Here is a 26546-nt window from a genome sequence, read left to right as displayed (position 1 = left end):
TAGCACGTTCCGTATTCTCAATGCACATTCTGTGATCTGATTTAATTTCTGTGCCTTAGGGCACCACAACGGATGAAAGCAGGGCTTCCTCTGTCTTTCTGAGTTTCATGCAGTCCTGGATGGTTGTTTGAGCTTTTATATTTGCCAGTTGAACTAAAGGATGAGAAGAATGAGGAATAATACAGAAAAATGGAAATGAACATGCAGAAATTAATTTACTGAACATTTATTTTTGCTTTGTTCAGGGACTATATATAGAAATGTACTTAGAAGCAGCAGTAAAATACTAGGTGCTAATTTAAAATGCACAATCCAGCTTCCAGCCTGTTACAGGTGTCTTTACAGGCGTGAGATGTTACAAAACACAACAAAACAATTCAAGTTGACAAAAAGCTCTCTTCAGCACTGCACAGGTGGGAATGGTGGTTTCACTGCCGACAGTAGGGTTCAAGCTTGATAAGGGGTCTCAGTCCACATTGTGGCTCATCATTTCAAACAGCTTAAAGCTGGGGTACTCAGAAAATCAGAATATTCACAAATCAATGGAGGGCTTCGCTTATATTCCCCCGTCATTGGTAGTTGCAATGGGAATAATCCCGATGAGTATCACTCTGCCTTGATCGCTCCACACAAAATTGACAATGTAGAGTAGCCAATCAGACCTATGCTTTATGTTTTTGAAGCATCAATCAAAAATCCCACATGACTGTGGAGACCATGTAAACTCCACACATATAGACTTCCCAAGCTGGACTTGAACCCAGGACCCTGCAGCTGTGAGACAGGAGAGCTGACCTTCTGTACAGTACCATGCCATCCATAGATCTGCCCAGAGGCTTGCTGCTCAAGATACTGCCTTCTGGGGCTATCAGAAATGTTCGGTACAACATCACCTACAGTAAGTGTGTGAGGGAGCAGGGCCAACAGGAGCAGAAAAAGATGGATCAAAGCTGGAAAAGTGGCACAAACCCTGGATCCATTGCTTTGCTTCTCCAGAGTGGAGCTGGGTGGCCGAGGAGGCAGGAGATGGTAGAGCCCACAAAACACATTCTGCTCAAGAAGGAGCTTCAGAAGGTGCACAGACTCAAGCGCCGCCCCTGTGGGTTAATCAGCAGGGGTGAAACAAAGTTTCAAGCACAGTTCGTTTAGAACTGCGCCAGGCTGGAAGCCAGCATTCAGCACAGTGCATATTCGGGAATCAGCTTGGCAGCACAAGCACTGAACTGAGGTAGGACAGCGGAGCTCTATAGTCCTCGTTAACTTGAGATGTTCAGTGCAGAGCTAGGGGAATGCTTCTCAGCTGCTGCATGAAGAAACTACCATACAAAATCAATCATCGTTATTGACTGGTAATCACTATAGGTTAAGAGACCTTTAACAATGTATAGATTTTATTTCTTTTTTAATCTTCTATCCCTCGGCTTAAATAACGCTGATGCCTGTATTAAAATGGTAATATTATTCATTTTTGGCCCTTGTATGCAGCCTTTCCAAAATTAATTGTTGCATTTTGGCCAAGTAAACAGTAAACAAAACCGATTCTTAAGTGTTGCAACTTTCAAAGCAAGTGTTTTTACAAACTTATTACAGAACAAAACATTTTGAACACCTTACTTAGCCTTGCAATGCAAAAACATGCCTAATGCAATAGAGCCATGTCCACAATTATACAATACTTGTACATTACTTCATCGCAAGTGTTAAATTAATAAAGTACTTTTAAAATAAATATTAGAATTGGCTACAACAGTTTCAGCAACTAACAGTGGGATTATATTAAAGACTATCAAATCCGTCATTAACAAACATGAATTCCTCATGCATTCTTTTTTTTTTTTTTTAGAAAACATACAGGCAGAATATGAACTACAGAATTTAATGGGCAACTTACAATGGTAAACAACATAATGCCATATGATCTTACAGATTTGCTCCCAAAACTAATGTTAGTTTTGTTCACTTAGCTTTTCACATGAGACTTTTCATGCAGTGATTATAGGACATATTTGTGGTGGCAGAAATATCTGAAACACTAAATAACAGAAATACCAAACATCTGACAAGTTGCAATGGATTTCTATCAACCCCAAATAGGGATACACATATTCCAAGTGAGTCTGGTTAATTAACTGTTTAATGCAATATTCTCTGTGTGTGCGAGTTTGTTCTTTGTCTCCTAGATTTAAACAGTGAATCTGAAAATTACATATTTTTTACTTTACTTGGACATTCATTGTTCACGTTACTTTGCCTCCTCCAAGTGAAGATGTTCACTTGAGATCTTGGGGAAAAAAAACCAAGCAGAAGAATAAAACCATCACATTTAAGGTTTAAAAAGCCCAAAAGAGCGATCACGTTTCAGGTACTACCAAGAAAGCACTATCGCAATAAGACTTTCTCTCTGGTGGCCTGATTGCTTGTGCTGCAGCGAACTTCACAAGTAAACTGTCCTGCTTTTGATGTCAGCTGATCACCGATGTGGGCAGGTGCATAGAGATGAATGGAAGACAGGCTCTCCCCCTCTGTGGGGTGCTGTGGGTGTGACCACATGCTGCTCAGCAGAACCAGGTCAGTTTACTCATTTCAGACGGGCCTCTGGTCTGGCCGGGGCTCCGGCCTCTCACTCACAGCGCAGTGACCCCTCGCCGGGCTCAGGTCATGCGGGCCAGACCTCCGCCGTCTCTGCTCAAGCTCCTGATCGCCCACTCCAAGGCCTCGTGGCCCTGCAGTCAGAGTAAAGATCGGCGTTACCGCGTTGTCTGTGCGGAGGCTTGCCGCACACCTGGAGTGGAATAAAGTACACCCAGCCTCCAGGGCCTCTCACACACCCTCGCTGTGGTCTACATTTCGTCTTCTAGGTTTTCTGCATTTTCGACCAGCATTGAAAATATTTCTTTACACACGTAACAAAAACATCACTGGGCCCGTTGCTGCTGTCAAAGCTCCTGAACTCCTGACGTGAACAAAGTCAGGTACAGCTGGCAATGTAGCGCTCAGCACACACCACAGATCAGGGAGAGACAACGGCCAAGAGCCACAACAAGGAAGACACAAAAACCCATTGGAAGGCGCAGCGATAGATCTCCCCAGTTTCCAGTTCTCACATCTGGCAATCTGCAGCGACAGCAGGGACGTCGCTGTGGGCACTGGTGGACAGCACAGACAGGAAGGACCTGGCAGCCCCTGAGAAAAGGGGGGTCTGCGGTGAGGGGGGGGGAATCACTGATAGCCATCAAGGTCCTGTCTCCAGAAACAATGTGGCAGTCTGTATTGACGATGTTCACCAGAGGCCCAGAGGTTTGGAGATCAGAAGGCCAGAATTAGGGCAACGATTACTGTTTACATAGACAATGACACAGATGAGCAGAGGGGTCCAGCAGGCCCTGGCTCTACCCCACCGATGGCTGACTCCCACACATGGGAGACTTTTTGTAGCCATTTTGGCTCATTCACGAACCAAGGGGACTAGTTGAGCCAAAACGGCTACTTTCTACAGAAGCCTTCCAGGGACATTTCAGCTGCATATTCCGCTCAGGAATGAAGACTCCCCCACTGCATCCTCTAGGAAACAACAGGATACAGTACAATCTCTCCCTTCAGCTGTACTTCAGACAAACTCATCAGTAGGAACACTGGCCACTTTTAAGTGGTGGGGTTCAGGTTTTGATTTGGGGGCACAGTTACCACCGTTTTCAACACAAAACAATAAACGCCAAAAACTCATGTTTTATATACAGTGGCTCCATTGAGTATTTCTACTCCAGGGATAAGAATAGGTATTTATTAAATAATAGCAAAGGAGGAAACTCCAACATGTGTATTAAAGATACTATGGACAAGAGAAAATTGCTATTTTGTGAACTGCAAATAAAGAAAAGACAGTTTTTTTACAGAAAAAACATCAGAGCTTAATTGGGTCCTGTCCGTATTTGTACTCCTGATATACTGTACAAACCTACAGGAGCCATTGTACATGTTAATAAATTAAACATTCGTAAACATGAACATATCGACCCTGAAAACAACTTAAAATATTATGGTAATGTTAGGGTTTTAAGGCAAAATGTTGACAAACAAAATGAAATGCCAAAGTTACGAACACAATGGAGTGTGCTTTTCCCTTTGGCATTTTCAACTACTCAAATTATAAAATGATATTAAAGCTACAATAAAAGCTGTATGTAAATGATGGAAAGCAACATAAAACTTTGACAGGCTTCATAATCAACAGGCAATATGGCACACTGATTTTCAAAGAAAAGGTTTAACGTGTGGGAGGTTTCTGGATGATGTATTTTTGTATTAAGGCTCTGCACACAGCACTTGTGCCAAATTTTCCAAACTTTTCTACAGTACATGATAACTTCACCTGCTGTAACAGCTCGACAGAGATGCCAAAGCCTAGTCAAAGATTAGAATTAAATCCAATTTTAAAGAATGCAACAACAAAATACTTCACTCACATATACAGTGTCATACAAAAGTATTAGGACTGCAAAATCAAAAGTGTTATTTCTAAATATGAATCTTTTGGGAAAAATTAAGTGTTATCTTGCTGGGATGCATATATGCACATTGAAAATATATGAATACAAGCACTTACTATTTATGACCTAGATGGGCAAAATGCTCCCTCTCATTTAGAACCATTCCAATTATTAATTATGTAAACTTCACCAGTTTGTGCACCCAAGAACACGTCCACACTGCATAACTGATCTTTCAAATGTTCTACGAAATCCTTCTCTAACCTCCTCATGATGAAGTACTACACAGTAGTTACTAGGGTTTAATGATCCAAACATGACTTAAGCAGTTATGGTTTGTACATTACACTGCACAGTGTGATTTGACACAAATTCCTTATATAGGCTATTTCTGCTTTCAAGTGTCACCGTTATTGACAAAGGCAGAGATTACCGTGTTTGAACGAGTTATTTCTCCATTTATCAAAAATCATAAGGAAACTATGAAAGTATCCTTATCATAAGGAGAGTTTTATTTACATAAGGACATAAGAAAGGTGGCAAACGAGGGGAGGCCATTTGGCAGAGTGAGTTCCTTCTGGAGGGAATTCCCAAAATCTCACCCAGCCATTTCCTGAAAGAAATCAGGACATTAGTTCCTTGACTTAAGCACCACTGCCGGGCAGTTTGATCCACAATCAGTTCTGAGCTCTTTAGATACTTGTTCTGGAAGCTGGAATGAGCAAGTGTAAACCCCCAGCAGTTTGGGATATTGGGAGAATAAACCCCAAATGATAATCAGTATTTTAGTGTCTTAAGTGCATATTTGCTATTAAATCTGCATGTCGACTGCACTTTACAAGACAGTTTTAAGATACCTAATATACCTAGTAGAAACGTGCAGCATGGACAGAGTCTGGAACTCCAATTTTACGGGTATTTGCTTATTTCATAAAATGCAAAGGAAAGACTTCTGCTTTCATTGTTAAAGTTGTCTTTCCGTTAAAAGCACATTTGTGGAATGAAAGACGACAATTTCAGACGCTACTTCTTAGGTCAGTGTGGTGTCACTGCAGAGAAGTTCTAACACAGAAAAGACAGCAGAAGTTCAGAGCCTAGACTGCCAGGCTGATAAAATAAGGAGGCTGGAATGAGAAAATTCCCTGTAAAAGCAAATGCCATATTGCCACCCATGATGAAATGCATCCTTCATGCAAACACTCACTGGACGGTCACACAGAAACAAGTGAACAGTAGTTACCGATCTCTAGCACAGGCTGCAGAAGGGAACACTTTCCCTTTCAGAATTTTGAATGATCCACTCAATAGCATCCCAACCCTGAAGTAACACATAAAAAACGCAGCACACCACATATCATATAAATACAGCCCCCATCCCCAGCAAGCAAACCTGTCCCTCACACTCCGTAGAGATAATCCTCCACAGAAAAATGCAAAACAAAAGCACAAAAATCGGTTTCTAACCTAGAGTCAAAAGAAACTGCTTGATCTCTTACGTATGACTAAATAAAACAAAGCTATAAAATACATGAAAATCACTTTCATTATTTGTGGAAGGTAATCAGTTTTGTATGAAATGGAAAAAGATTTTGATTAGACATTAGTAAAAACTGAGAATTTAAATATATGTCTCATTAAGTTATTTCTCTATCAGTTTATCCACAGTCTGCTTATCCCTTCCTCCCACACTAAAAATAAGTCTTCTGCTTTTACTTCCAATAATGGCCCAAATAAATAATATTTACTAAAGCAAACCAGCAAATATTTAAAATTTTAATCCTGTTTTTTGGAAGCATGAACTGTTATCGAGCTAGTGCAATATGCATGAGTTCTCAGGACATGGAACTGTTGCACAGTCGCTGCATGCCTGTCATTTAATGTGTTGAATGTACCAGGTTGTCTCAGTAAACAGGTAAACTTGTTCAGGGGTGTGTACAGTCGCAGGTTCTCTACCTTTCGAGCATTAGCAGATATCTTAAGAGCCATCAGGCCTTCCAGGTAGCTGCTGAGGCTGACTCCCTTGACTGTGATGATTGCTTCTTGGGTCAAAACAGTGCTAAAAGGAAAGAATATGGAAAAAAAGCATCAGAATTTTACATATTCCAGAAATTACATGCCTGTCATACGTTATATATGTCATACGTCTGATCTAAAGCCACATTTTGTTTTCTGTTTTTAACCAAGTAGTAGTAATAATATTAATGGTACTTTTTTACTTATGAATGATAAAGAAACTCAAAACAACTGTATAACAGCACATGCATGTTATGCAAATGAAGCAAAAGGAGTGAAAAGGCCACAGCAAACGAACTTGCTAGGACCCTGAGGCGCCTTAAATTAGACATGAAAGCATTTGGAATGTACTGACAGTCACAGAGTCTCTAAAGGATCTGGGCAGTGGGTCCCACATACACGGTGCTGCAGATGAGAAAACTCGATTGCCCACTGTGTAGAACATGGTCTCTGACCACGCCGAAGAAGGACTGAACCTTAATCACGCCTCAGCTTCACTATACTCATGCTACTGTATATATAAATAAACTATGGTGAGATGGGATTATGGGAAACACTGTGTTTGGATAAACTACCTCTACACATTATTTACAACTTCTAAACCATGTAGAGAAGCAATAAAAATGCAAACATTAGAATATATAGTTAAAAGGTATACAATTTAAACCAGGAAAGTTAAAAACAAGAGCAATTGCAAATGAGTGGAGGCCACTTGGTCCATCTAGTTCATCTGTATGGTACCTTAGTTAGTGACTAATTGTTTCAAGGACCTAATCCAGCCTTTTCTTGAAAGACGCTTGTGTGTCAGCTCCTATACCTTGTTATGACACCATAAAACTGTACAGTGCGCTAGTAAGATCTCATTTAGCGTTCTGTATTCACTTCTACTCACCTTGTAACAAAAAAGATATTGCTACTCTGGCCCCAGTCGAGAGAAGAGGCAACAGATATATTCCTGTGCTCAAACTGAGAACGGAAGGCACTTTTCTACACAAAGGGTGGTGGGGGTGTGGAACAAGACGTGTCCCCATGGTGTTGATGCCGATACGCTGGCTCATTTCAAGAAGCAGTGAGACAGGATCTGTGGTTACAAAGGATAATAGACCTACCTGTATATGATGCAAATGGCCTCCTCTCTCCTATAACCTTCCAGGGGATTAAGAAAAAAGAAATCTTACAGCACTTTTACTTACATTCCTGGGTTTTCCGGGTGGGGCGTGTACACTAATCTTTCATCAACTGATACTAGATTTGTCAGTGTTATCTGTGAAGAGATGACATCGGTGTTAAATTGCTCTATTTTCTGCAAGTTTAGATGTACAGCAAATACAGAACTGTTCTTTGAACGCCTTATTTGAATAGGTGTACTGTGTTAAATTAAATCTTCCAAGTTCCGGAGTTCTGAGACGAGAAATCCCATTATAAACAGAGAGAATGTAGCAGTAGCTGTGAAATCTGGTTATCATTCTAAACATAATTAACATACCGTTTTGTACTATTTATACAATGTAACAGCCTTAGTGTACAGTATTTTATTCACTAGCTTGTGGATCTACTCATCTAAATATTTTTTTTAGATAAACACCTGAATTCTGATGTCAGGCGTGGTTTATAAATCAGATTAATTCTGCTCTGTAAGCACATATATTATTCTGAAAGAAGGTTGTGACATACAAACCCACTAACATTTGTCGAGCAGAGCTCCATTTTCTTTTCATCGGGATCTACAATGGAGTGCTCCTTGACGTAGGTGAGAGTCCGGCTTGTGCCCAGAATCTGAAAAAGGAAGTACAGTAGGTCTACCATACCGAACCCACACCACAGAAAGCCAGGAATCACAGTAACATTCAGAGCTGTGAAGAGCTCATATCATTAACACACAGTGAAGCAGACAGAAGCGTCAGACAGTTATTCAAACTGCACTTAAAAATATCCGTTATTTAAATAATTTTCAAATAATGATTTTTTTTTATTTTAATTGCATGCTACTATAGACCACAAAAAAAGGGGAGAAAGCTGGGAGAGGTACTGTTCTGACGATGGCCGGCAGTCCCCACTCTGTGCTGAGGAGGCGGTGGCTGTGGAGCCTGCCGTGAGTGTCCAGGTTTCTGTCCAGCACGTCCACGCCCACGACACTGGGGTTCATGGGATTGGGGTATTTCCTCATGGCCGCCTTAATCACCGTCTCCCAGGGATAGCTGGAAAAGCACACATTGTCAAGTTCTTCCGCGCGTCTAGTTCTAGTTAAAATAAACAGCGCAAGAAGACGAAACTCACGCCGACGGCATGGAATATTCTTCGGAACTGTTATTTTCTCTTTTGTGTCACTGTATCTTTTTTTATTTAAAGGTGTCCCAGAGCTGTCTGGGAAGTAACGACATCAAATTACAGTATGACGGTCAGTTTGAGGGATGAGACGTGATGTCCAGAATCCTGCCGATGTCTATACACCTGAGAGTCGGTTACAAATTGATTTGTGAGTCACCTCTATGAAGACAAAGGGGATTCAGGAATCAAAGTGCATCTTAGTGCTCTAAGAGGTATAAACACTCAAAAGTGCCGTCATGCAGTCATATTTGCGCTTAATAAAATAAACATCGAAGAAATTAAGTGGTTCTGAATAACGTCAAATAAAGATTGATTAAATCTTTGGCCCAGGCGGCTCATTTGCAGTGAAATGCCTGTGCAAAAAAATGTACTTCTATTTCAAAATGCTGCATGAAACGCAGTTGTGAATTCAAGGACGTGAACACCTGTTCCCAGCTTCCCAAAGGGAAGACGTGTCTGGGGTTTCGTGGGAAGTCCTGAAATCAACATGCCTGCCGCATATATACAAAACTGTTTTGGATAGATTTGCAAAATGTTATTGTTCAACATTTAAAGGTAAATGTTAAATGGAAAGATTTTGATATTATTTTATATTTTGTTAGATCTGATTTGGATAAAGGATATGTTTTTATTATTCATCTGTTAATTATTTTGGCTAAATACTTCATCCACAAAAGTAAATGGTCTGATACTGCTCCCTCTATGCATGCTTTTTAAAGTTGAATTCCTTTTTTATTTAAATTATATTAGACATTTAAACAATCAAAATTCAAGACATACAATTGAAATATGTAAAAAGTAATTTTTTAGTTTTTACAATTGTGAATTCCTCTGGCTGTAAAGTGTCTATTTCTGTATCTATTTCAATATTGTCCCCTTTTCTGTATTTGTTGAGTAACACATTGAGTCATCGCCTGGCGATCTGCTTAACCCCTGAAGAACGAGTCTATTTTAGCCGCTGGGATTCCCCCCAAAATGACCATTTGCAATTGCATTTCATATACTGTAGAATCCCTGTGTAAAAACCACTGACACGCTAAGGATATACTCAATCGCTTCACGTGGTATTTTTATATTCAGTAGGATAACGCCCCAGGTTTCGACAAACACATCAATGTAACGCAGCGATCTTATTTTTTTAAGAAAACGGGGCACGCCGAATGATACACGTTTCCTCTTTTTTTTGTTTCTGAGGACGAAGCTCTTCGCATCAAGCAATGTACCGTAACGCTGTCAGTCGGCTCATTTCAAAATGACAGCGCACATACCTGAAGACGTGTTCTGAGCTCCAGATCTTCATCCTGCATCTGTGACCGATCACAACCCCCGCCTCCCCCCCCCAAATTATCGGCACGTCCTGTACATTTTGGAAATTAATGTAAAAAAAAAACCTCCAGGCAAAACCCTGTCTCAGCGATCTGGCCCCTTCCTGGGCACAGCAGAGGAGGCCGCTAGTCGGCGAATCAGCCTGCGACTCTAGCTGGGGTGGATGTGCAAGCCTAGAGGGCCTGATGCGGTTTCACTGACTCCGTCAACTCGCACCAGCTAATAACGGAACATTAAAAAAACAGCCAGGTTTGCCAAAAACAACAAAAAAAAAAACCCACAAAATCTAGGCCCACATGCTTAACATTACGCCTTCACTTGTCAATATCTGGCTCCCTCTGCCGAGTATTCAATCATGAATACGTTAGGTCAGGGGGAAAAGCTATCCGTGACTTGCTAGCACAGAGATACAACAATCCCCGTTGAATCAGCAGCGGTAGGGATGTAAAATTCAAGGCTGTACATGTACACTAAGTAACCAGCAAGCACCCCTGCACGCGTAGGCGGACACGCAGCGGGTGGGATTTGCATAAAACGGGTTTTCTTCAGCGGCAAACCGGTCACAGCGCAGGCGCGGCAGAGGAGGGGATTTCTCTCCAGAAACAGAAACGAAATATTAGAGGCTTCCGAGGGGGTCCGGGATCAGATGTTTTGGCTTACAGCGAGCGAGCTGGTGTCAGGACGATAAAGTTCGCCTCTGTTTTTCAACGTGACGACTAGGGGCATGCCTTCGTACGGTAAGAAGCGTCGATCTTACATTCAACGTTTCGTCGAATATGTTTTCAACATTTAATATGTTGTCTTGAGGGGGAGAAGTGGCAGACGGAATGCCGACCCCTTTGATCGAACCGTTTCTTATTGATCAGGACCACTCGATCAATAGTGAGGGTCGATTAAAAGATGGGAAAAATCTATCGCGTCCTGGACGTTTAGCTTTTGCTGAGCGGCGCCGTGTCTCGAGGCGCTTGGGGGCAAGACTGGAGCGCGAGCGAGCGTGGCGTGGAAATTCCTGGAGCGCGTGAGGGAGTCGCCGGGAAAGCGAACCTCAGCCAACTTGCAGACTGAAGGCAGTTTCGAATGAAGACGGGAAACAAAATCGTTATTATTCGTTATAATTTGGTTACATATTGATAAACATATGATGGGAAAACAAGTCTGTTGTCTACGGTCACATGCGAAAAGCCTTGCAATTCTTAAGGCTACAATTCTTAAATAAAAAGTATTTAAAGGAACTGTTACGCTGCTCTTGAAACACAAGAGGCTGCGTTAGTAACTCGAGCCAAAAGGCAGCCGACCTCAAGTTGTAGTGAAACTGCGCTTTTCTTTCAGAGGATTTTGAGGGATAAATGTCTTTTAAAAAAAAAGTAGCACATCTAAGTGCGGGGTCCAAAAAAAAGTGTAGGGTCTTCGCAGCAAAACCTTCCTTAAAAGGATCCAAAGCGGTTTCAGTGTTTTTTTTTTTAAATAAGATTAAAAAGGGTGTCTTGAAAACTGTATAAGTATTAATTGCAGTTTAATTTATTGGAAAACTCCTTCTCCGGGATACTGTTTCAAGACTTACTTTCGTGGCTAATAGTTAGGAAGCTGTCCAGGCACTAATATACAATAGAACAAGTAATAGGTTTATTCCATGCTGAAAAAAAGAAGAGAGAAAACAACGTTTCGGCCTTGGAGCCTTCTTCGAGAAGTCGGTCACACCTGAAGAAGGCTCCAAGGCCGAAACGTTGTGTTTTCTCTCTTCTCTTTTCAGCATGGAATAAACCTATTACTTGTTCCTTTGCAGCCTATGCATGCTGACGCAGCTACCCACCTGAACTACTAATATACAATATATTATTGTCTCGGTCATTCATCCTAAAATAGAGCCCCTTGACGTGTTCCTGAAGGCTAAACCGCTGGTTAAACCGCTGCAGAGCTCTAGGCAGTTGGTTGGGGGCAATCCAAAATAATGATCGTGGCGAGCCTACAGTCATAGCGCCTGTCTATCTTGTCTTTCCCAAAGAACTGAAAATTTATTTCTGCAAACACCCCTCGCTTACAGACCAGAGTATGTGGGCTGTGGTCTTGTGAAGTTCAAAACAATGCAGCTCACGTATTTCTGTTCTTCAATAGAGGAGAATCTATGCTGTGGTATATGATCAGATACAAAAATAACACGTCATTGAAACGAGGATGTTTCACAATAATGGGGACACTAAGACTTTGTTTTTTTTTCAGTTAAATCATTCTAATAGCATGCTTTCATTCTGATAGGGAACCTACTCAAGTGTTACTCTGCCCTCTCATGGATAGTTCTGTTGCTGTGGCTATGATGACTAAAGACTTCTACTTTCTGTACTGTACATGCTGTAGTAGTAAATTGCAAGAGCTGGTTGTAGTTTTCCAGAGAAAGCCATTACTCTTGGCCTCTGGCCAAAGTCGATACAAGTGGCTGTTGCCAACAGTCTCTTCCAACTCCTTGTTGTTCTAGAACAGTCCTGGTTCTGGAGGATTGGAGTGTCTTCAGGTTTTCAGTCCAGCTGGGCTCTTAACGACTTGAATCAGCTCGTTACTGGCTTTATGGCGGCCTGGAAAACCTGCAGACACACCGACTCTCCAAGAGCAGGACTGGGGACAGCAGCTTGTGCTGTGTTGCCCTATAAGACAGCACTGACCGGGGTGTCTGATCTCACCTTGCCTTTCTCCCCCGTTTCGCTCGTCCCCCAAGACGAAACGCTGCGCAGACACAGCTACAAGCTGTGCACCTCCATGTCGCTGGGCCTCGTCGAGAGCATCGCCAGCTACCTCTACAGCGCCCAGGCCGTCACGGCGTTCGAGTGCGCCACCATCAGGTCGAAGCCCACGGAGCTGGAGCAGGCCTCCCAGCTCCTCTCCACCGTCATGCGCAAAGGCCGGAGGGCCTGCTCGCTCTTCTACGACGCTCTGGAGAAGTGCGATCCCTTCCTGTCGGAAAGGATCACGGGATCTCCAGGTAGGCCTGTCGGCTCTTGAGTCCATCTGGAATTCACCTGGCGCCGGAGAGCCCCATCCACTGTTTCTAAATCTCCATCCTCTTAAGAACAAAGAAACATTTCAACCTGTCCAATTATCCAGTGAAGCAAACAATTAGTTCAATTAGGGGGCTCAGGTGGCAGAAAGAGCAGAAACCCTCTGGCTCCCCAGGACTGGAAATGGGCACCCCTGTTGCAGAGTAACAAATAGGTGTAACAACCCCAAAACTCTGAGGGCAGTGTCTGTGAGGGTGGGCTCATTTTTGTTAGTCGTGATATGAAGTTTTAGTTTTACCTAGAGCCATTTCTTGATTCGTGTTTTTGAGGGGAAAAAAAAACCCCTTGATGTTGATTAATAAAGAACAAATAGTGGAGTTGGTTGCACAACATTGTAACAAGTAAAAAAAAAAACATTATTTGAGGCCATTTTGTGGTGTATGGTTAAAACTGGTCAAGGAATGTGAATTGATACTTTATTTGTATAATTATACATATACCTACAATGTTTTAGATTTAACATTTTTATAAAAAAAAATATTTTTCTGTTTACAGCCAGAGTCCCCATTTCGGGAATCCACAGATCTGGTGAGTTATTTGGAATAATTACAGCCAATTAATAATTAAATTATTAATTATTAATAATTACAGCCTCCTGTATGTGAAATGCCTTGGGATCCTGTGCTATGAAAAGCTCTATTGAAACGTGATTATTATATTCCAGTGTTAACACAAGCGATACAAGTTGAACTCAGTGGTGTCCCATTACACTACATTGTGCATGTAAGGTCCGGTGGAATTGTCCTTGCTGTCCTTTCAGAATATGCATTTTTCGAACCAGTATCATCTCATGATTTGTGGATCTAAAATAGTGTCATATTTCAATATTTTGTGGAGAGGAAGTGATGCTGAAGGAAAAATAATAGAGATTGTGAAAGGTAGTGAATACTGCTCGGTATTTGTATGAAAGTATGTGTTTGTTTAGAGATTGCATTCACTAGCATTAAGTTATAAATTATGAAGTGTCCCGTTTTTTTAAAAAATGGAATAAAATCCGCCTGCAGAAAGGCACGTTTCAAGTCCCAAGGACGACATCACCTTTGCAGACGCGCCGAGTGAAAGATCTCTTTACGAAAGCAGATAAGATCTGTTGTTTTTCTCAGTACCGCTTTTAACAGCCTAGTGCTGTGTGCAGTATCTGTGACGCAGTCAAGTCACTAGTGACGATAAAGCTTACAGCTGTGAGACTCAAAAGTGGAAGCACAAACGAATGTTATTGTGTTGGTTGCAAGTAGGGAAGCAGCACATGAAATAACGAGCCCTTATAAAAACATTAGGCATACTTTGGCATATTTCCCCAAACTTCCCTAGTATAGGGAAATTCCTAACCACACAGAAGTACTAATTACTCTCTCAGTATACTACTGTAAAAAACTGTAAAAACATTCTTAAAACTCTTTTATCGTGCTCAATAAACCTAAGACGGTTTATTTCCTTTATTTGCAACTCTTTATTTCTTTCATTCCATTGCAGAATCTGCCGGAAGGCCTGTGAGGTACAATGGAATCCAGAGTCTCCCCTTTTCAAGTAAGTCATCAAGCTCCGGTCCTGAGGGAGCACTGGGTTCCCTGTTCTTACTCGAGCCGGATTCGTAATCCCTGGTAGATTGATCCCACTTTTCCGTTTGGGTGGGGGGGGTTCTTAAAATTCGTTTCCGGTTCTTGAGCCGTTTTAAGGGGGGTTGGACCTGGTGACAGCCCTGTGCCAGTGCCACTCAGGTGCTTTACCTGGAACCAACTGGACTGACGCGGGGAGAAGGAAAACATACGCTCCTTGTGGGAATGTTTTGGGATTGTCATTCCCACCTGTGTCTGTTCAGGTCATAAATCGATCGCCTGTTAAGACCTGTTAGTCAGAAAGGAGTGAGCAGGTTCGCACCGATCAGCTGCGAAGGATATTGAAATCGTTTTTGCTATAAACGTTGTGTTCATTGTTCCTGCTTTGGCAGCACTATAATTCATCGCTCTCGCCAATGAACCTCTTTGAATCTGAAGTGGAGTGCTTCTGTTGTTTTGAAAGGTGGACAGAGCCCTCCTGCCTCTACATCCATCTGCATTTCCCACTGCACTTTGAGTGGATGCATATTTGGGAATGACAACACGATGAGCACCATGAGAGCTGGGAGTTACTGGGACCATCAGTACCAGAGCTGTTGTACAGAAAAACACGGTAAGGTCACCAGTGTTCTTTCATCCGTCTTGCATCGCAATGCAAATCACACATATTGTTGCTACTGCTTTACTCCACAGTGTAACACCAGTGTAACAATAATACTAGTTGCAAAAATATAATATTGAGAGTTTTAACCCATCCTGGTAATCTGTTACCCATCAGTGTACGGGATATTCAGCAAGACTTGAAGTCCAAGTCTTTCTGTTTATTCCCTTACTCTGGAGAGAAGAACTATGGGGAACAGGAAAAAGAGTGCACCACTGCTGGTTTCTTGGGAATTGGGCCTGCTGTAATAAGCCCACAGCCACAGGATGTGAACTCAGTAGTCTTTAATGCTCAGAAGGTGCTCTGTAGAAGAGTTCAAAGCAGAAACACATGAATGGAAGCTCTCTGTTTTGTGGTCAAATAAAAAAATCCCACACTCCCCACAGATGTTTCATTTTCGATTCACAAAAGAAGTCAGATGTGTGCACCCCCCTTTCTTTATATGAGATGTAGTACTTCCTACTGTTTGTTCATTGCCGAGATGAATCTTTTCTTGTATCTCAAATATTTAGCTGTCATTTTTTATCGCACAATTTTGGAATTTACGTTAATTTTTTTTACATTTTAGCTTTTTAAATACGGCTTATGTGCGTCAAGTGCATGTATTGTAGTACAGGATAGTACCTACTGTATTAAGTATTATAACCAGTATTAAGTTATAAATCATGAAGTGCCTAATGTGTAATGTCTAATATTTATGCAGTAGCTAACAACAGGAACGATGTAACTACTGTACTGCAAATGGGCTGGAGGGTTGTTGTTTTCACACTTATGTTAACCAGGCACCGATCTGTGCTGTATTATGGTGAAGAAGTTGGATGTTTGAGGGAATATTTTTTAGTTCTGGAGCCAATCGAGATTATTAATGGGAATATCATTTCCCTTAAACGAGTTTTAACCTTACGAGCAGCGTTCGAGTAACGAGTTAAGCATGTATGACAGGCATTACATATGGAAAATGTTTTCCAATACAGTGAACCCTCATTTTGTAACTCATACTAAATGCCCAAACTTGTATTGGCGGAGATGAGAGCCGAGACCTGACTTCTGATGTCATAATGAAATGACCTGTTTCTGTCCTGTACAGAGGAGCACCCGAAGAGCTGCTGCACTAGTTGCCACAAGGGGGCAGAACGGACAGCACGAGGCCCTTCAGCTGCTCCTGCAGCCCAGAGCTTACAGATGGTGGGATCAGATATGGAGTACGCCATTATAGGGGACCGCAATGTGCTGAAGGTGGAGGAGACAGAAGAAGACAGCAAAGAACAGCAACTCCCAGGACATAACACCAGCACAGGCCCGGATATTGTCCACCATTGACACTCTAATAACTAAGGAACTCACCTCTAATAAAATGTACACTAATGATTTACTGATCCTGCACATTTTCAGATGCTGAAGGTGCTGTTTTGTGTTTGGAGCTGTACTCGGCTGGAATCCTCAGGAAGGATGAAAGACCGACTGTATCTGGGACTAATTCTCTTTCCCTGCTGAGAGAGAAGACAGACAGAAAGGTGCAATTGTCCTGAGCTCAGGAGCAACGCAGTGTGTACTGGGCAGATCAGACAAGGAGGTGGAGAGACGGAGCACATATAACTGCCTTCACACATTAACAGGAAGTATGTACAAAATATATATATGCATTATTTATATATGATATTTTTTAACTTAATATTTTTGTATTCAATCTGAACAGGTAAACTGTGAAGCATTTTCTCTTGGGTGTCTTGTCAGGCTGGCAGGCACATTTGTTCTATTAAATTATTTGAAAAGTCAAAAGTCTTAATTTCTGGATATTTTACCTGGGTCTTCCCGTCTCACTTTTCAGTTTAGAGTTGTGGGCGTCGCTAACGCCAAGTGGCTCCTGACATTGGGGGAAAAAAGGGTCCTGCTCCTGTTAACTCCAGCTGCAGGTTTCAACCGCGCTTGAACGAAGTGGAAAATTCCAGACGTATTCTATTTTAAAAGACACTATACCTAGGAACATAATCATGTACCAAGTTAAGGAACTTGACAAGTGGAAACCACATGGGAGTGCAGTTTGAGAACAGGAAGTCACATGAGATCAGCTTGGATCCTAAAAGGAGGCTTTAGGCTGCCCGTGACTGGTGCAGGTCCCTGGGCTATAGTCAAGCCATTGAAATGCGATGGTCATCTCAGCATACTGTAGTAAATTGGGGGTGATTTCACTAGAATATCTTGAAGCACAGTCTTCAGCAGCACTGCCTCTATCAGTGTGGTCAAGCCTATTCTTTGAGAAACCTATGAAACGTTATATAAATGGAGTGAATCAATTCCTGGGTTAAAATGAGCACTCTGTGCTGTACCTGTAGCTCTGCTTTTCGTTTCCCAGGAGGCACAAGGACAGGAGAAAAGAAAGTTGTTTTGGCGAGGATGAAATAAGAACATTAAAGCTCACAAATGATCCGGCCCATTTAGACCTGCTTAGTTCACAACACATGGATCCAAGGATCTCTGCCAGGTGTTTCTTGAAAGATGCCAGCATGACTGCTCAGCACGTGCCATACACCCACATACACATTTTGGATAAAGAAGTGGCTTCCATTCTTAAATTTTAAATACACGCCCACATAATCTTCACATATGACCTCTGGTTCATATTCCAATGTTGGTACTGAAGAGGTCCACTGCACTGACTTCGTGATGACCGATTTTGAATGCCTGGATTAGGGCCTAAATAACCCCCAGGCTCCTGTTCAAGGCCGGAGGATCTGCTGTTCCCATCGTATTTAACTGAAGCTCTTTTACAGCAAGTGTTTTCAGGTGCAGTTCTGTCACACTGCCAGTCTCCACATTCCGTGTCTTACTGAGTAGTTTGGCCTTGTTTTAGACTCTATTACTGTACTTGCCTAATAATAAGCATAATTAAGTCTTACAGCCTAGCTGGTGCCTCAGTCTGTGCAAAAAAGAAAAAGAGACCGTTGTTATAGGCACTAGGAGCACTTAAAACCCCCCAGGGGGTGAAGGAGCACCACCAGTTCCACTTAGGGAAGTGTAGAAGGGTAAACCATCCAGTCAAAAGGAAGCACCCATTCATGGAAATAGTTCACAGGTGCTAAGGGTCTTCAGCCTCCACTCTGGGCTGGAGGCACAGTCGAGTTTTCCTAAAAAGCTGCTTCTCAATTCCAACACTAAATCCATTTCTCACTTTTGCAACTCATCTGCTGCAGGAGAATAAGAGCAGCTTGCCTTGCGCTAGCTGGGTGGGGACCTTCAGTGGTGGAACACCTGGGGCCACATTACAAGAAGCACTGTACAAGCATGGCGACTTTTTTGTCATTTGAGTTTTCCGTTGGCAGTAATGTCAGCTGCGGGCAACAGAAGTGAGAGCACTTCCCTTTCGCCAGATTAAAAATATAAAATGGGGTATCTTGTAGCTCCCTGACAATGTTTAAAGCTTGGAAAAAAAAACTCGGAATTCTTTCCACCAGGTGGTGGCGCTGTAAGATTGAGGACAGCTCTATACAGCTCTTGACTACATACAGCACGCCTCCCTTTCTCGTCGTTTTGTGCAGTGCCTTGTCGCAAACTTGGCGTGACATTGACCAGACCCAAAATAAATCACGTAAAACGACAGCAAACTAAGGAGACTGTAAATGTAATTGGCAAAATACCGGTGCACATTCTTTACAAAAGATAGATCAACTACCAGTACGTTTTCCAAGCGTTTTTTTTTTTGCCGAATACACACGCAATAAATAAGGTACTGTACATGTTAGTCAAGTAATTTCCAAGATTTTAGTACTATTGGTCGTTTCGTCTAATAATTGCCGGTTTCCTGCGATTTGTCACGCTTGTTTCACAGTCCTTTGCTCGATGCCTTCTTCCGACAATTCACTGCAGAAACATTCAATCGCTAGTTTCCAGATCTGTTTCGAGATCACCGGCAGGCGCAGCGCTCCCTTAAATGAACTTGCTTGTTTGGCAGGAGAGGGGCAGATCACGGTCAGTGTTTTTGCGCTCTGCGCCAAAGTCATCGAGGGGATCGAAGTCTTTCCAGGCGAACAAATCTCCATAACCTATCATGAGCTATTTAAAAGAGGCAAGGGGCCTGAAACACAGTGTATTTCTCTGTCTTGAGCAATTTAAGTCACCGTTCTCTAGATTCGTAATTGAATCTCTGAAGGCAGGAAAAAAAGAAAACCAACTGCTGACAAACGCACATAAAAAATGCTGCCACGCTAAGGAGAATTGTATTGCCGTTTTTATTATCTTTTTTAAAAAAAAAAATCACCGCTACAATTTGAAGTTACAAGCTAAACATTAGTTACATGCACAGTCACAGCTGCATCAGGAGGAAGAAGATCATTAACCGTGCCACAGGCTGCGAGTCTTAGTTTTTTTTTAACCTCTCTATAGCATCCTACATTTAGAAAAAAATAATCATCTTCCGCGTTTTAAAAAAATTCCAGTCATTCTGGGGCTACATCTTTGGAACCCGAGGGAATGTCTCCGTCTGCCTTAACCCTTCAAATCAAGGGATCGTTAATGAATCAAATCTGAAATTCCCAATTCATACAGTACAACCTTTTACCACAGTCTTTCAGAAAAACTAGCTTTTTGCCGGCAGTTAAACGTGGTGCTGTTCTATGATGAATTATGCGGTTGTTGGGATTTCTGAACAATTACACTTCATACTTTCCCCACATCAAATGTACTGTAGGTGGTCTTCCACGGGGTTAACTGTGAAGAGTCAGGATGAAAGATTCCCACCCCTCAGATAATGTGGAAGCTGTATCCTTACTGAAGAGTTGACCGGTAATGGTTCAAGTCAAACGATATGTTTAAAATGAAAATGACCAGTGATCATTTTCAAATCAAATTTAACTTCAAGGACAAATTTGAACGTCTCAGATCTCCACGTTAAAAGTCGAGCTGGAAAAATGCACAGGCGCTAAACCTAAGGCAAAATGACTCGTCTTAAGAGATTTGCGGAGTCGGTTTCTCAGTTCCCTCTTGTCTGGGTGTGAGGATTAAATGCTGAGAGCAACCGAAGCGATTTACAGTCTACGTGTATGAAACATGCAGACGTACAAGTACTTTGACGTCTGCGCCACCCCTTTTCTGATTCTCCACATCCCCGGCTCCCCTCAGACGCAAACCTGTTGTTTTCACACATCTGCGCAAAGATTTCCATGGCCGTCATACTTTAATGGTGTCGCCAATAACTTGCAGAACTAAGTAAACGGAATCCTAAACCAATACAGGGTATCTTCTTAGGAGACTGACGCTTCATTTCGACGGCCAAAACTGCAGCGCCTGTCACCATTCAGCACTGCCAGCACAATTAATTAAAATGGGTGAACGTACTGCTGTTCATCAATAATCATAAGCATCATCATAATGCTCGAGAAACAAGGGTTAAACATCATAAGCAAATATAGTAATGTACAGCATTCCAAACACTAAAAACAAAAACTATCATTTCTATGAGTAGAATTTCAGGGGGAATGTTAAATTCTCACAGTAGGGGAAATGGCCTGCAATATTTTCTGTATGGCCTTTACCGTCATGTACAAATAACATAACCACAGGGCATTCAGTGGTATTCATCATATTCCTGCTGGCAAAAAAGGTTCTTCTGGCCCTGTCAATCCATTAATTTTCATCTTATGTTATGGTATATATATACTGATCGTATATGTTATGCAAAAACCTTTGTTTTAACTTTCAATACTTTATTAAAAATAAACATTTCAATGCTAAAACCTTTTTTTTATAAATGTTAAGCTGTTTTGCCTTTTTTTTCTCAGAAATACTGTCTCAAGAGCCCTGATGCAGGTGAAAATAATAAGTTGGTCACTAATAGGCTGATTCAACCAAAGAGATTCAGCTGCTGCAACTAACATTGCAGAAATGTTTATGGGGAATGGGGGGGGGGATCAGGGTTTTTAAAATAATTTGAAAACTACACACTGTAGTGGTCCTGCTCTCCAAAACCATGGATGTGGAAGATGTGGTAACTTCAGCAGCACTAATTAAAGTAGCAAATTACAATTAGAGTAATGACTCATTAAAGTAGCTCTACAATAGTCATGTCCAGTAGTCATGGTTTTCCTTTGACATACACTTTTTTCCCCCTGCCGTTTGTGTGAATCATGAACATTGCAACACACAACAAACGGGTTAATAAGAACCATTTTGGTGACGAAACACACACCCTGTACCAGTTTCATTCTCAAAAGTCAAAGACGGAGTTGAAGGAAAACCCACAAACTAGGCTAAGTGACACACAGTAAACTGGACTGCCTGGCACGTTTCTGAGCTTGCCAACGAGGGTGGCTTCACACGCCTGACAGGCCAAGAGGACGAGGAAGTGAAACGAAAAATCCTAAACAGCTTAGCACAGGGAGAAATATCGTTTATTAGCAAATTTACTTAAGACTTCACACAGGCCAGGTAGTTAACTCTATGCAAAGAGCATGTCTTTAAAAACACTGTCCTTGAGAGTGCGTTAAGGGTGCACAGATCTAGGTCGGTCTCCTGGAAAATACTTGGGCAAAAAAAGGAGCATAAACACGCAAAAGAAACTGAGTGCCGAGTGCTGGCACCCTCTATCCCACCAGCTCCACTGCGGCAGCAGGGACACTCGAAAGGAAAAACTGAACTTAATTTTCCCAGACTGGTTTCCAGCCAAATGCAAACGGCAAACATATTACTCCATAAAATGACAGACATACAGGACTTGCAGTTGTTAAGCTGTGGTCAGAGACCCAGGTACTAAGTGCAGTAACGGTCAACTGGAAACGACACATCGAAGCAGCTCAAAAAAACCCAATTCTGCAATACTTCATTGGCCCTGCAGAAACGGAACACCCCTGGACTTTGCCATAACTAACTTATGAGATCAAAATACACTTTTCAATTAACAGAATATATGGATTCTACATTTTTTTTAAATTGTTGAATAAAACTGAATCCCCCGGTACATCCAAAACTGTTAATCTATGGGTGGGACCTGCAGACCCCAGAAACGCAAGAACTCAGGAGTTTCTCCAGTACTATCAATATGTTAAAACCTACACAAGCCCGGGCATGCAAGCATGAAATCAAACTGCGTGTGATAAATGAACTTCTGCCCCGTGCTCACAGGAGTGTTTATAGGACTCCACACTCCTAACCACCGCCTGCCGCCATACTTCTCGAGGGAGAAAAAGACGTAAGGAATGATAAAAGTAAAAGTGGACCTAAAAGATTCCAGTCGATTCCTTTTCTGAGGAAACAGGGTCGACAGTAACGGACAGAAAAGTCTCAAAACGCACGTCTGTTAAGGACGGAAAAGCTACTGTAACATAAGCTGCCTCCCCTCCAGCCCCCCAGTAAAACAGTAGTGGAAATCAGGTACTGTTTCGCTATGCAGTTTCAGGAGGCCAGATTCTCTTTTCTACCCTTCATGCACAAAACAAAAAAGTTTAAAAGAAAAAAGCATTTCATGGTACCCAATAAAAGTGCTGCTCCAGTGCAATCATCACTGGGAAAAGAGATTAGTATTAAATAAAAAACAGTAATAACATCAATAATAATAATAATAATAATAATCATAATATCAGTAAGATAAATAATAATAAACAATTCTACACAATCTTAAAGACACCTCAGTAGGTCAATATCTTAAGACAATACCATTATGATATACAGCATATACACAAAAATATCCTACACATCGCTGCTCTCAATGACCTGCTGTGAGCAGCATAGATCAAGCCTGTCTCTCCCCTTGAGTTCATATGCAAATTCATTACAAGGTATTTACAGGGAAAATTACATCTGGGCTCCTCTCTGCACCATTCACACCAGCAATGAAGGTTTTGGCACTAGACAAGATTTTCAGAACTAAAATGAATTTAGCACGACACACCTAATTGTACTCACATCCATACCACAGACACAAATGCAAACTCATTTTTAACATGTTTCAGAAGTGGGAAGGCAAACCCAGCAGAGTGGAAGGCTTTTCCTTAGTGTTTTTTCCTTAGCCTTACGACAATTCAATACGCCCACCTCAGCCTGGAGTAGTAGCCTGGACCTTTGTGCTGTTGTGAGCACGCAACCCCTCATCTGAGCAGAAAGGTTTGAATGATGTAAGAAAAACATTAATTAGGCCAAATCAGAGTCACCAGATGCCTTAACACTGCAATTTCAAAATATCAGATAATCTAGATTTGAATTCTTCAACACTCACCCTCTTTCTGCCTAATTCTCTTTGTTTTGCGAAACACAAAACACAAAGTGTGGAGTCTGTCAACAATGCAAAAGTGTTTCGAGTTGGAATCCTAGATGGATGGCGCCCAGATTAATGAATCAATTAACCATGAGTCAGTCTAGTGCTATACCTGATAATGTGAATTTTGGTCTTTGCAAAGCAGAGTCTAAGAGGACTTTTTCTATGATGCTCTGAGTTACATCTAAATCTAAACATCAGTGCCTCTATAACTGCATTTCATGAACGGGACTAAAATGGAACTGCCTTTCTAATGATGACTTACCACCTTATTTTCAGGTAATGCATCATTAGAAAATAGTGCAGAAGCTGCAATTGCAATTATTATGATTTAATGGCAGAGGTTTTTAAAATCTAAAATGTGCATCAAATGTGGTCCAGTATTTTCATGTATTACATTATCAATCTGGTTGCACTCTCTCTGGCACAGCATCTTAAGATCTATCACAATTCTTGATCCACAATCCAGATAGTGAAACCAATGGAACAGCTTAATGGCTACTAGCTCTTCTTCACCAAGCCAGCTGATCATCAGCCTAGCACTTCATCTCGCATACTGCATGATAATGCTCTTATCAGGGACTACTTGTACAGTAGACAGAGCAACAAGCAAGGGCTAATTCAATCTCATGCAACTCATTGGAGCAGGATATTCGTTTAAAAATGTACAGCTAGTGGGCTGTAGATACAAAGCAATGGATTGCATTATTGATGAAAGAATTTAAAAACACAGAATATCTTGACTTTTGAAATCCATTTAAAAGTAACATTTAAAGGTCTGATATCCATAGAATTCTATGTTCATTAAGCCACAGGCCAGAGTTTTTCACAGGTGTCACAGGTGTCTGTGAGACAACATCACTGTACATTTTCCATTTTAGTTCAAGTCCCCCTCAACCAACCACAAGTGCTGAAGTTTTCTTCTATGTATATCTAAAAAAAAAATATTTCCACATATATTAAACTAGGAGAAAACGTTCTGATGAGAAATCTAGTGTATGGTAATATGCATGGAATATTTCTGTACATATATTTATGGTATCCTCTGTGTCATTTATGTAGCAGAGGATTTAAACTGCTTCACTCTCCAGTAGCCCTTGGCACTGCACATTAAAAACAATGCATTTTCAGTTTTAAACCTTACTCCGATTTATAGAAAACCACACAGCCGTTCCTCTTTGCCTTATTGTTAAAAAAATAATGTGCTTCATGCACCTAAGTCTTCAACAGTTTCCATCTGGCGAGAGACGAAGTTGTGCTCATTCATTGTCTTACAAGGTGGCCAGCCACAGATATTAGGATAAGCCAGTGGGACAGCTCCGATTTCCTGAGAGGGAGAGCGTGGTGAACGGCCCATCATGCTGTGGTTCTCGCACTCCGCATTCCTGATGTGGCCTTTTCATTCGGACAGGGGGGAGAGGAAAAGGAGGGACGAGCAACAAGGTTATTTACAACACTTACAGAGCAAATTCAACGTTTTTTTTTCATTCCTTTGATTGGAAGAGCTGCTAATAAGAGAAAAAAAAAAAGTCTCGCTTCCTTGTCCGATTCAGTCATGAGTGATCAACTGCCCATTTCATCGGACCAGGCATGCCTTCACCCGCCTCGAAAGAAACAAAAAAAACGGAGAAAAGGTAACAAAAACTTGGCTGGATCGCTCGCCTCTTCATACGAAGACAGACAATCTGTGTGCCCCTGCAGTGGGCGGCCTGACGACGAGGGGAAGCAAAGGCACAGCTCTACACCTCTTTGATAGTCCTCTCGGAGGGCCGATACTCGGCGGCGTTGGGGGAGGACATGTAGAAGGACTGCGTCTTGCGTTTCAAGCGCGCCCGCTTGGTGGCCAGCGAGAGGCTGCGCTTGCTGGAGGAGATGATCTCCGAGATGAACTTCTTACAGTCCACGCAAACCTCCATGGTGCTCCAGTCCTCCGTCAGCTCCCGGGGCAGCTCCAGCTCCTCCCTCGACCTCTCCGACTTGGACAACCTGAAAGATCGGAACAGGACATACAGGATCGTCCCGGCCATTCCTTCCCCCGATCCTGTACGCGTCAGGTACTGGAGCACAAAGCTGAGGAAACTGGCTTCACTTATCCTTTCCAGGGCAGCTGAGCAACGTCACCAGTCAGTAAATCCAGAAAGAGATAGAAGAGCCTACAGCACACATTTGAAATGAAATTTGCCCTACAAATCAGGCCCCCCGGTTATACCTTTCTTCTGGTTCTGTTGTAGACCTACTACTAAGATAAATTACTACAAGAAACAGACTTCATTTTCTGAGCCTTTATCAGGGATTTATTAAATCCAGCTTAAGAGCCACCTTGTTGTGACGCTCACACACACCCCCACTCTGGCTACTCCAACTACTACAATCATGTCTCACAACACATTTGCATCTTAGGCAGACTTTGCCAACACTTCACTCTATTACAGTATATCTCCTATATATACCTCCTCAAACCTGAGGAGTTGCCTGCTGTCCAAATCAGGTTATTCCAAACTAAATACCACTTCATTGGAAACGGAACAATGAGCCTAATTCAGTGTACTAAACTGAATTGCTGACATCACATATTTTTGCTTTTCAAAGCACACAGTACTACGCTTCCACTTGGCTCTCAGTGGCACATACTGCACAGGCTTGAACGATCTGGGCTCTGTGCCGCACGCAGGTGTACCTGGAGACAGTCCTGTGCAGACTGTGGTGCCGGTGGTGGCTGGTGGAGGGTCTCTCAGGCTTAGGGATGGCCTCCTCCTTCTGCAAGGCCGAGGAGCCCAGGGAGTAGATGGGCAGGTTGGCGTATGGCTTGGAGGGGAGCCTCATCTGTTCCGCAGAGAGCACAGCGTCAGCAGGAAGGCAGAGGACGCCGCAGCAGGGCTGTGAGAA

General features: G+C 42.1%; 3 protein-coding genes across 11 annotated transcripts in view; 1 reads left to right on the top strand and 2 right to left on the bottom strand.

The window, feature by feature from the left end:
* Positions 1–1811: 1811 nt before the first annotated feature.
* On the bottom strand, positions 1812–10674 carry prelid3a (PRELI domain containing 3A). 2 transcript variants are annotated; one of them, XM_088928514.1, is made up of 7 exons: positions 10097–10674; positions 8530–8698; positions 8187–8276; positions 7694–7764; positions 6441–6543; positions 5728–5805; positions 1812–2723 (listed from the first exon to the last, which is right to left on the bottom strand). In XM_088928514.1, the coding sequence occupies exons 1-6, from the start codon at positions 10126–10128 to the stop codon at positions 5734–5736; spliced, it is 537 nt and encodes a 178-aa protein (XP_088784640.1). In that variant the 5' UTR covers positions 10129–10674; the 3' UTR covers positions 1812–2723; positions 5728–5733. The 2 variants fall into 2 exon arrangements, with proteins under 2 accessions (XP_088784640.1, XP_088784639.1); XM_088928513.1 differs by lacking the exon at positions 5728–5805 and having other exon boundaries at positions 1814–2723.
* A 56-nt stretch (positions 10675–10730) lies between these two features.
* Positions 10731–17195, top strand: LOC148823048 (uncharacterized). Its single transcript, XM_088928512.1, has 6 exons — positions 10731–10891; positions 12862–13125; positions 13697–13729; positions 14675–14728; positions 15221–15370; positions 16506–17195. The coding sequence occupies exons 1-6, from the start codon at positions 10879–10881 to the stop codon at positions 16736–16738; spliced, it is 747 nt and encodes a 248-aa protein (XP_088784638.1). The 5' UTR covers positions 10731–10878; the 3' UTR covers positions 16739–17195.
* A 2424-nt stretch (positions 17196–19619) lies between these two features.
* Positions 19620–26546, bottom strand: part of spire1a (spire-type actin nucleation factor 1a) — a 75936-nt gene continuing 69009 nt past the window's right edge. For 7 of the 8 annotated variants that reach the window (XM_088928969.1, XM_088928971.1, XM_088928972.1 and 4 more), the window contains 2 exons: positions 26338–26483; positions 19620–25646 (listed from right to left, as the gene is read on the bottom strand). In XM_088928969.1, the coding sequence (XP_088785095.1) occupies positions 25400–25646; positions 26338–26483 (393 nt within the window). In that variant the 3' untranslated portion in view covers positions 19620–25399. The remainder of the gene's footprint in view (positions 25647–26337; positions 26484–26546) is intronic. The other variant, XM_088928976.1, reaches the window with a different exon arrangement.

The sequence above is a fragment of the Atractosteus spatula genome, chromosome 12 (assembly GCF_055471065.1).
Source record: "Atractosteus spatula isolate fAtrSpa1 chromosome 12, fAtrSpa1.hap1, whole genome shotgun sequence".
Lineage (NCBI taxonomy): Eukaryota > Metazoa > Chordata > Actinopteri > Semionotiformes > Lepisosteidae > Atractosteus > Atractosteus spatula.
The sequence above is the reverse complement of the archived record's forward strand: the minus strand, read 5'-3'. Positions and strand labels throughout refer to the sequence as shown.

What these genes read in the sequence shown, in the direction of transcription:
- prelid3a (XM_088928514.1), bottom strand. Translation starts at nt 10,128, where the DNA reads ATGAAGATCTGGAGCTCAGAACACGTCTTCAG. An exon ending in CACCCGGAAAACCCAGGAAT is followed by an intron (nt 6,544 to 7,693) that starts GTAAGTAAAAGT and finishes CTTTCCTTTTAG; the next exon opens with CACTGTTTTGACCCAAGAAG. An exon ending in TATCTGCTAATGCTCGAAAG is followed by an intron (nt 5,806 to 6,440) that starts GTAGAGAACCTG and finishes GTGTTACTTCAG; the next exon opens with GGTTGGGATGCTATTGAGTG.
- LOC148823048 (XM_088928512.1), top strand. An exon ending in TTCGGGAATCCACAGATCTG is followed by an intron (nt 13,730 to 14,674) that starts GTGAGTTATTTG and finishes ATTCCATTGCAG; the next exon opens with AATCTGCCGGAAGGCCTGTG. An exon ending in CTGTTGTACAGAAAAACACG is followed by an intron (nt 15,371 to 16,505) that starts GTAAGGTCACCA and finishes TGTCCTGTACAG; the next exon opens with AGGAGCACCCGAAGAGCTGC.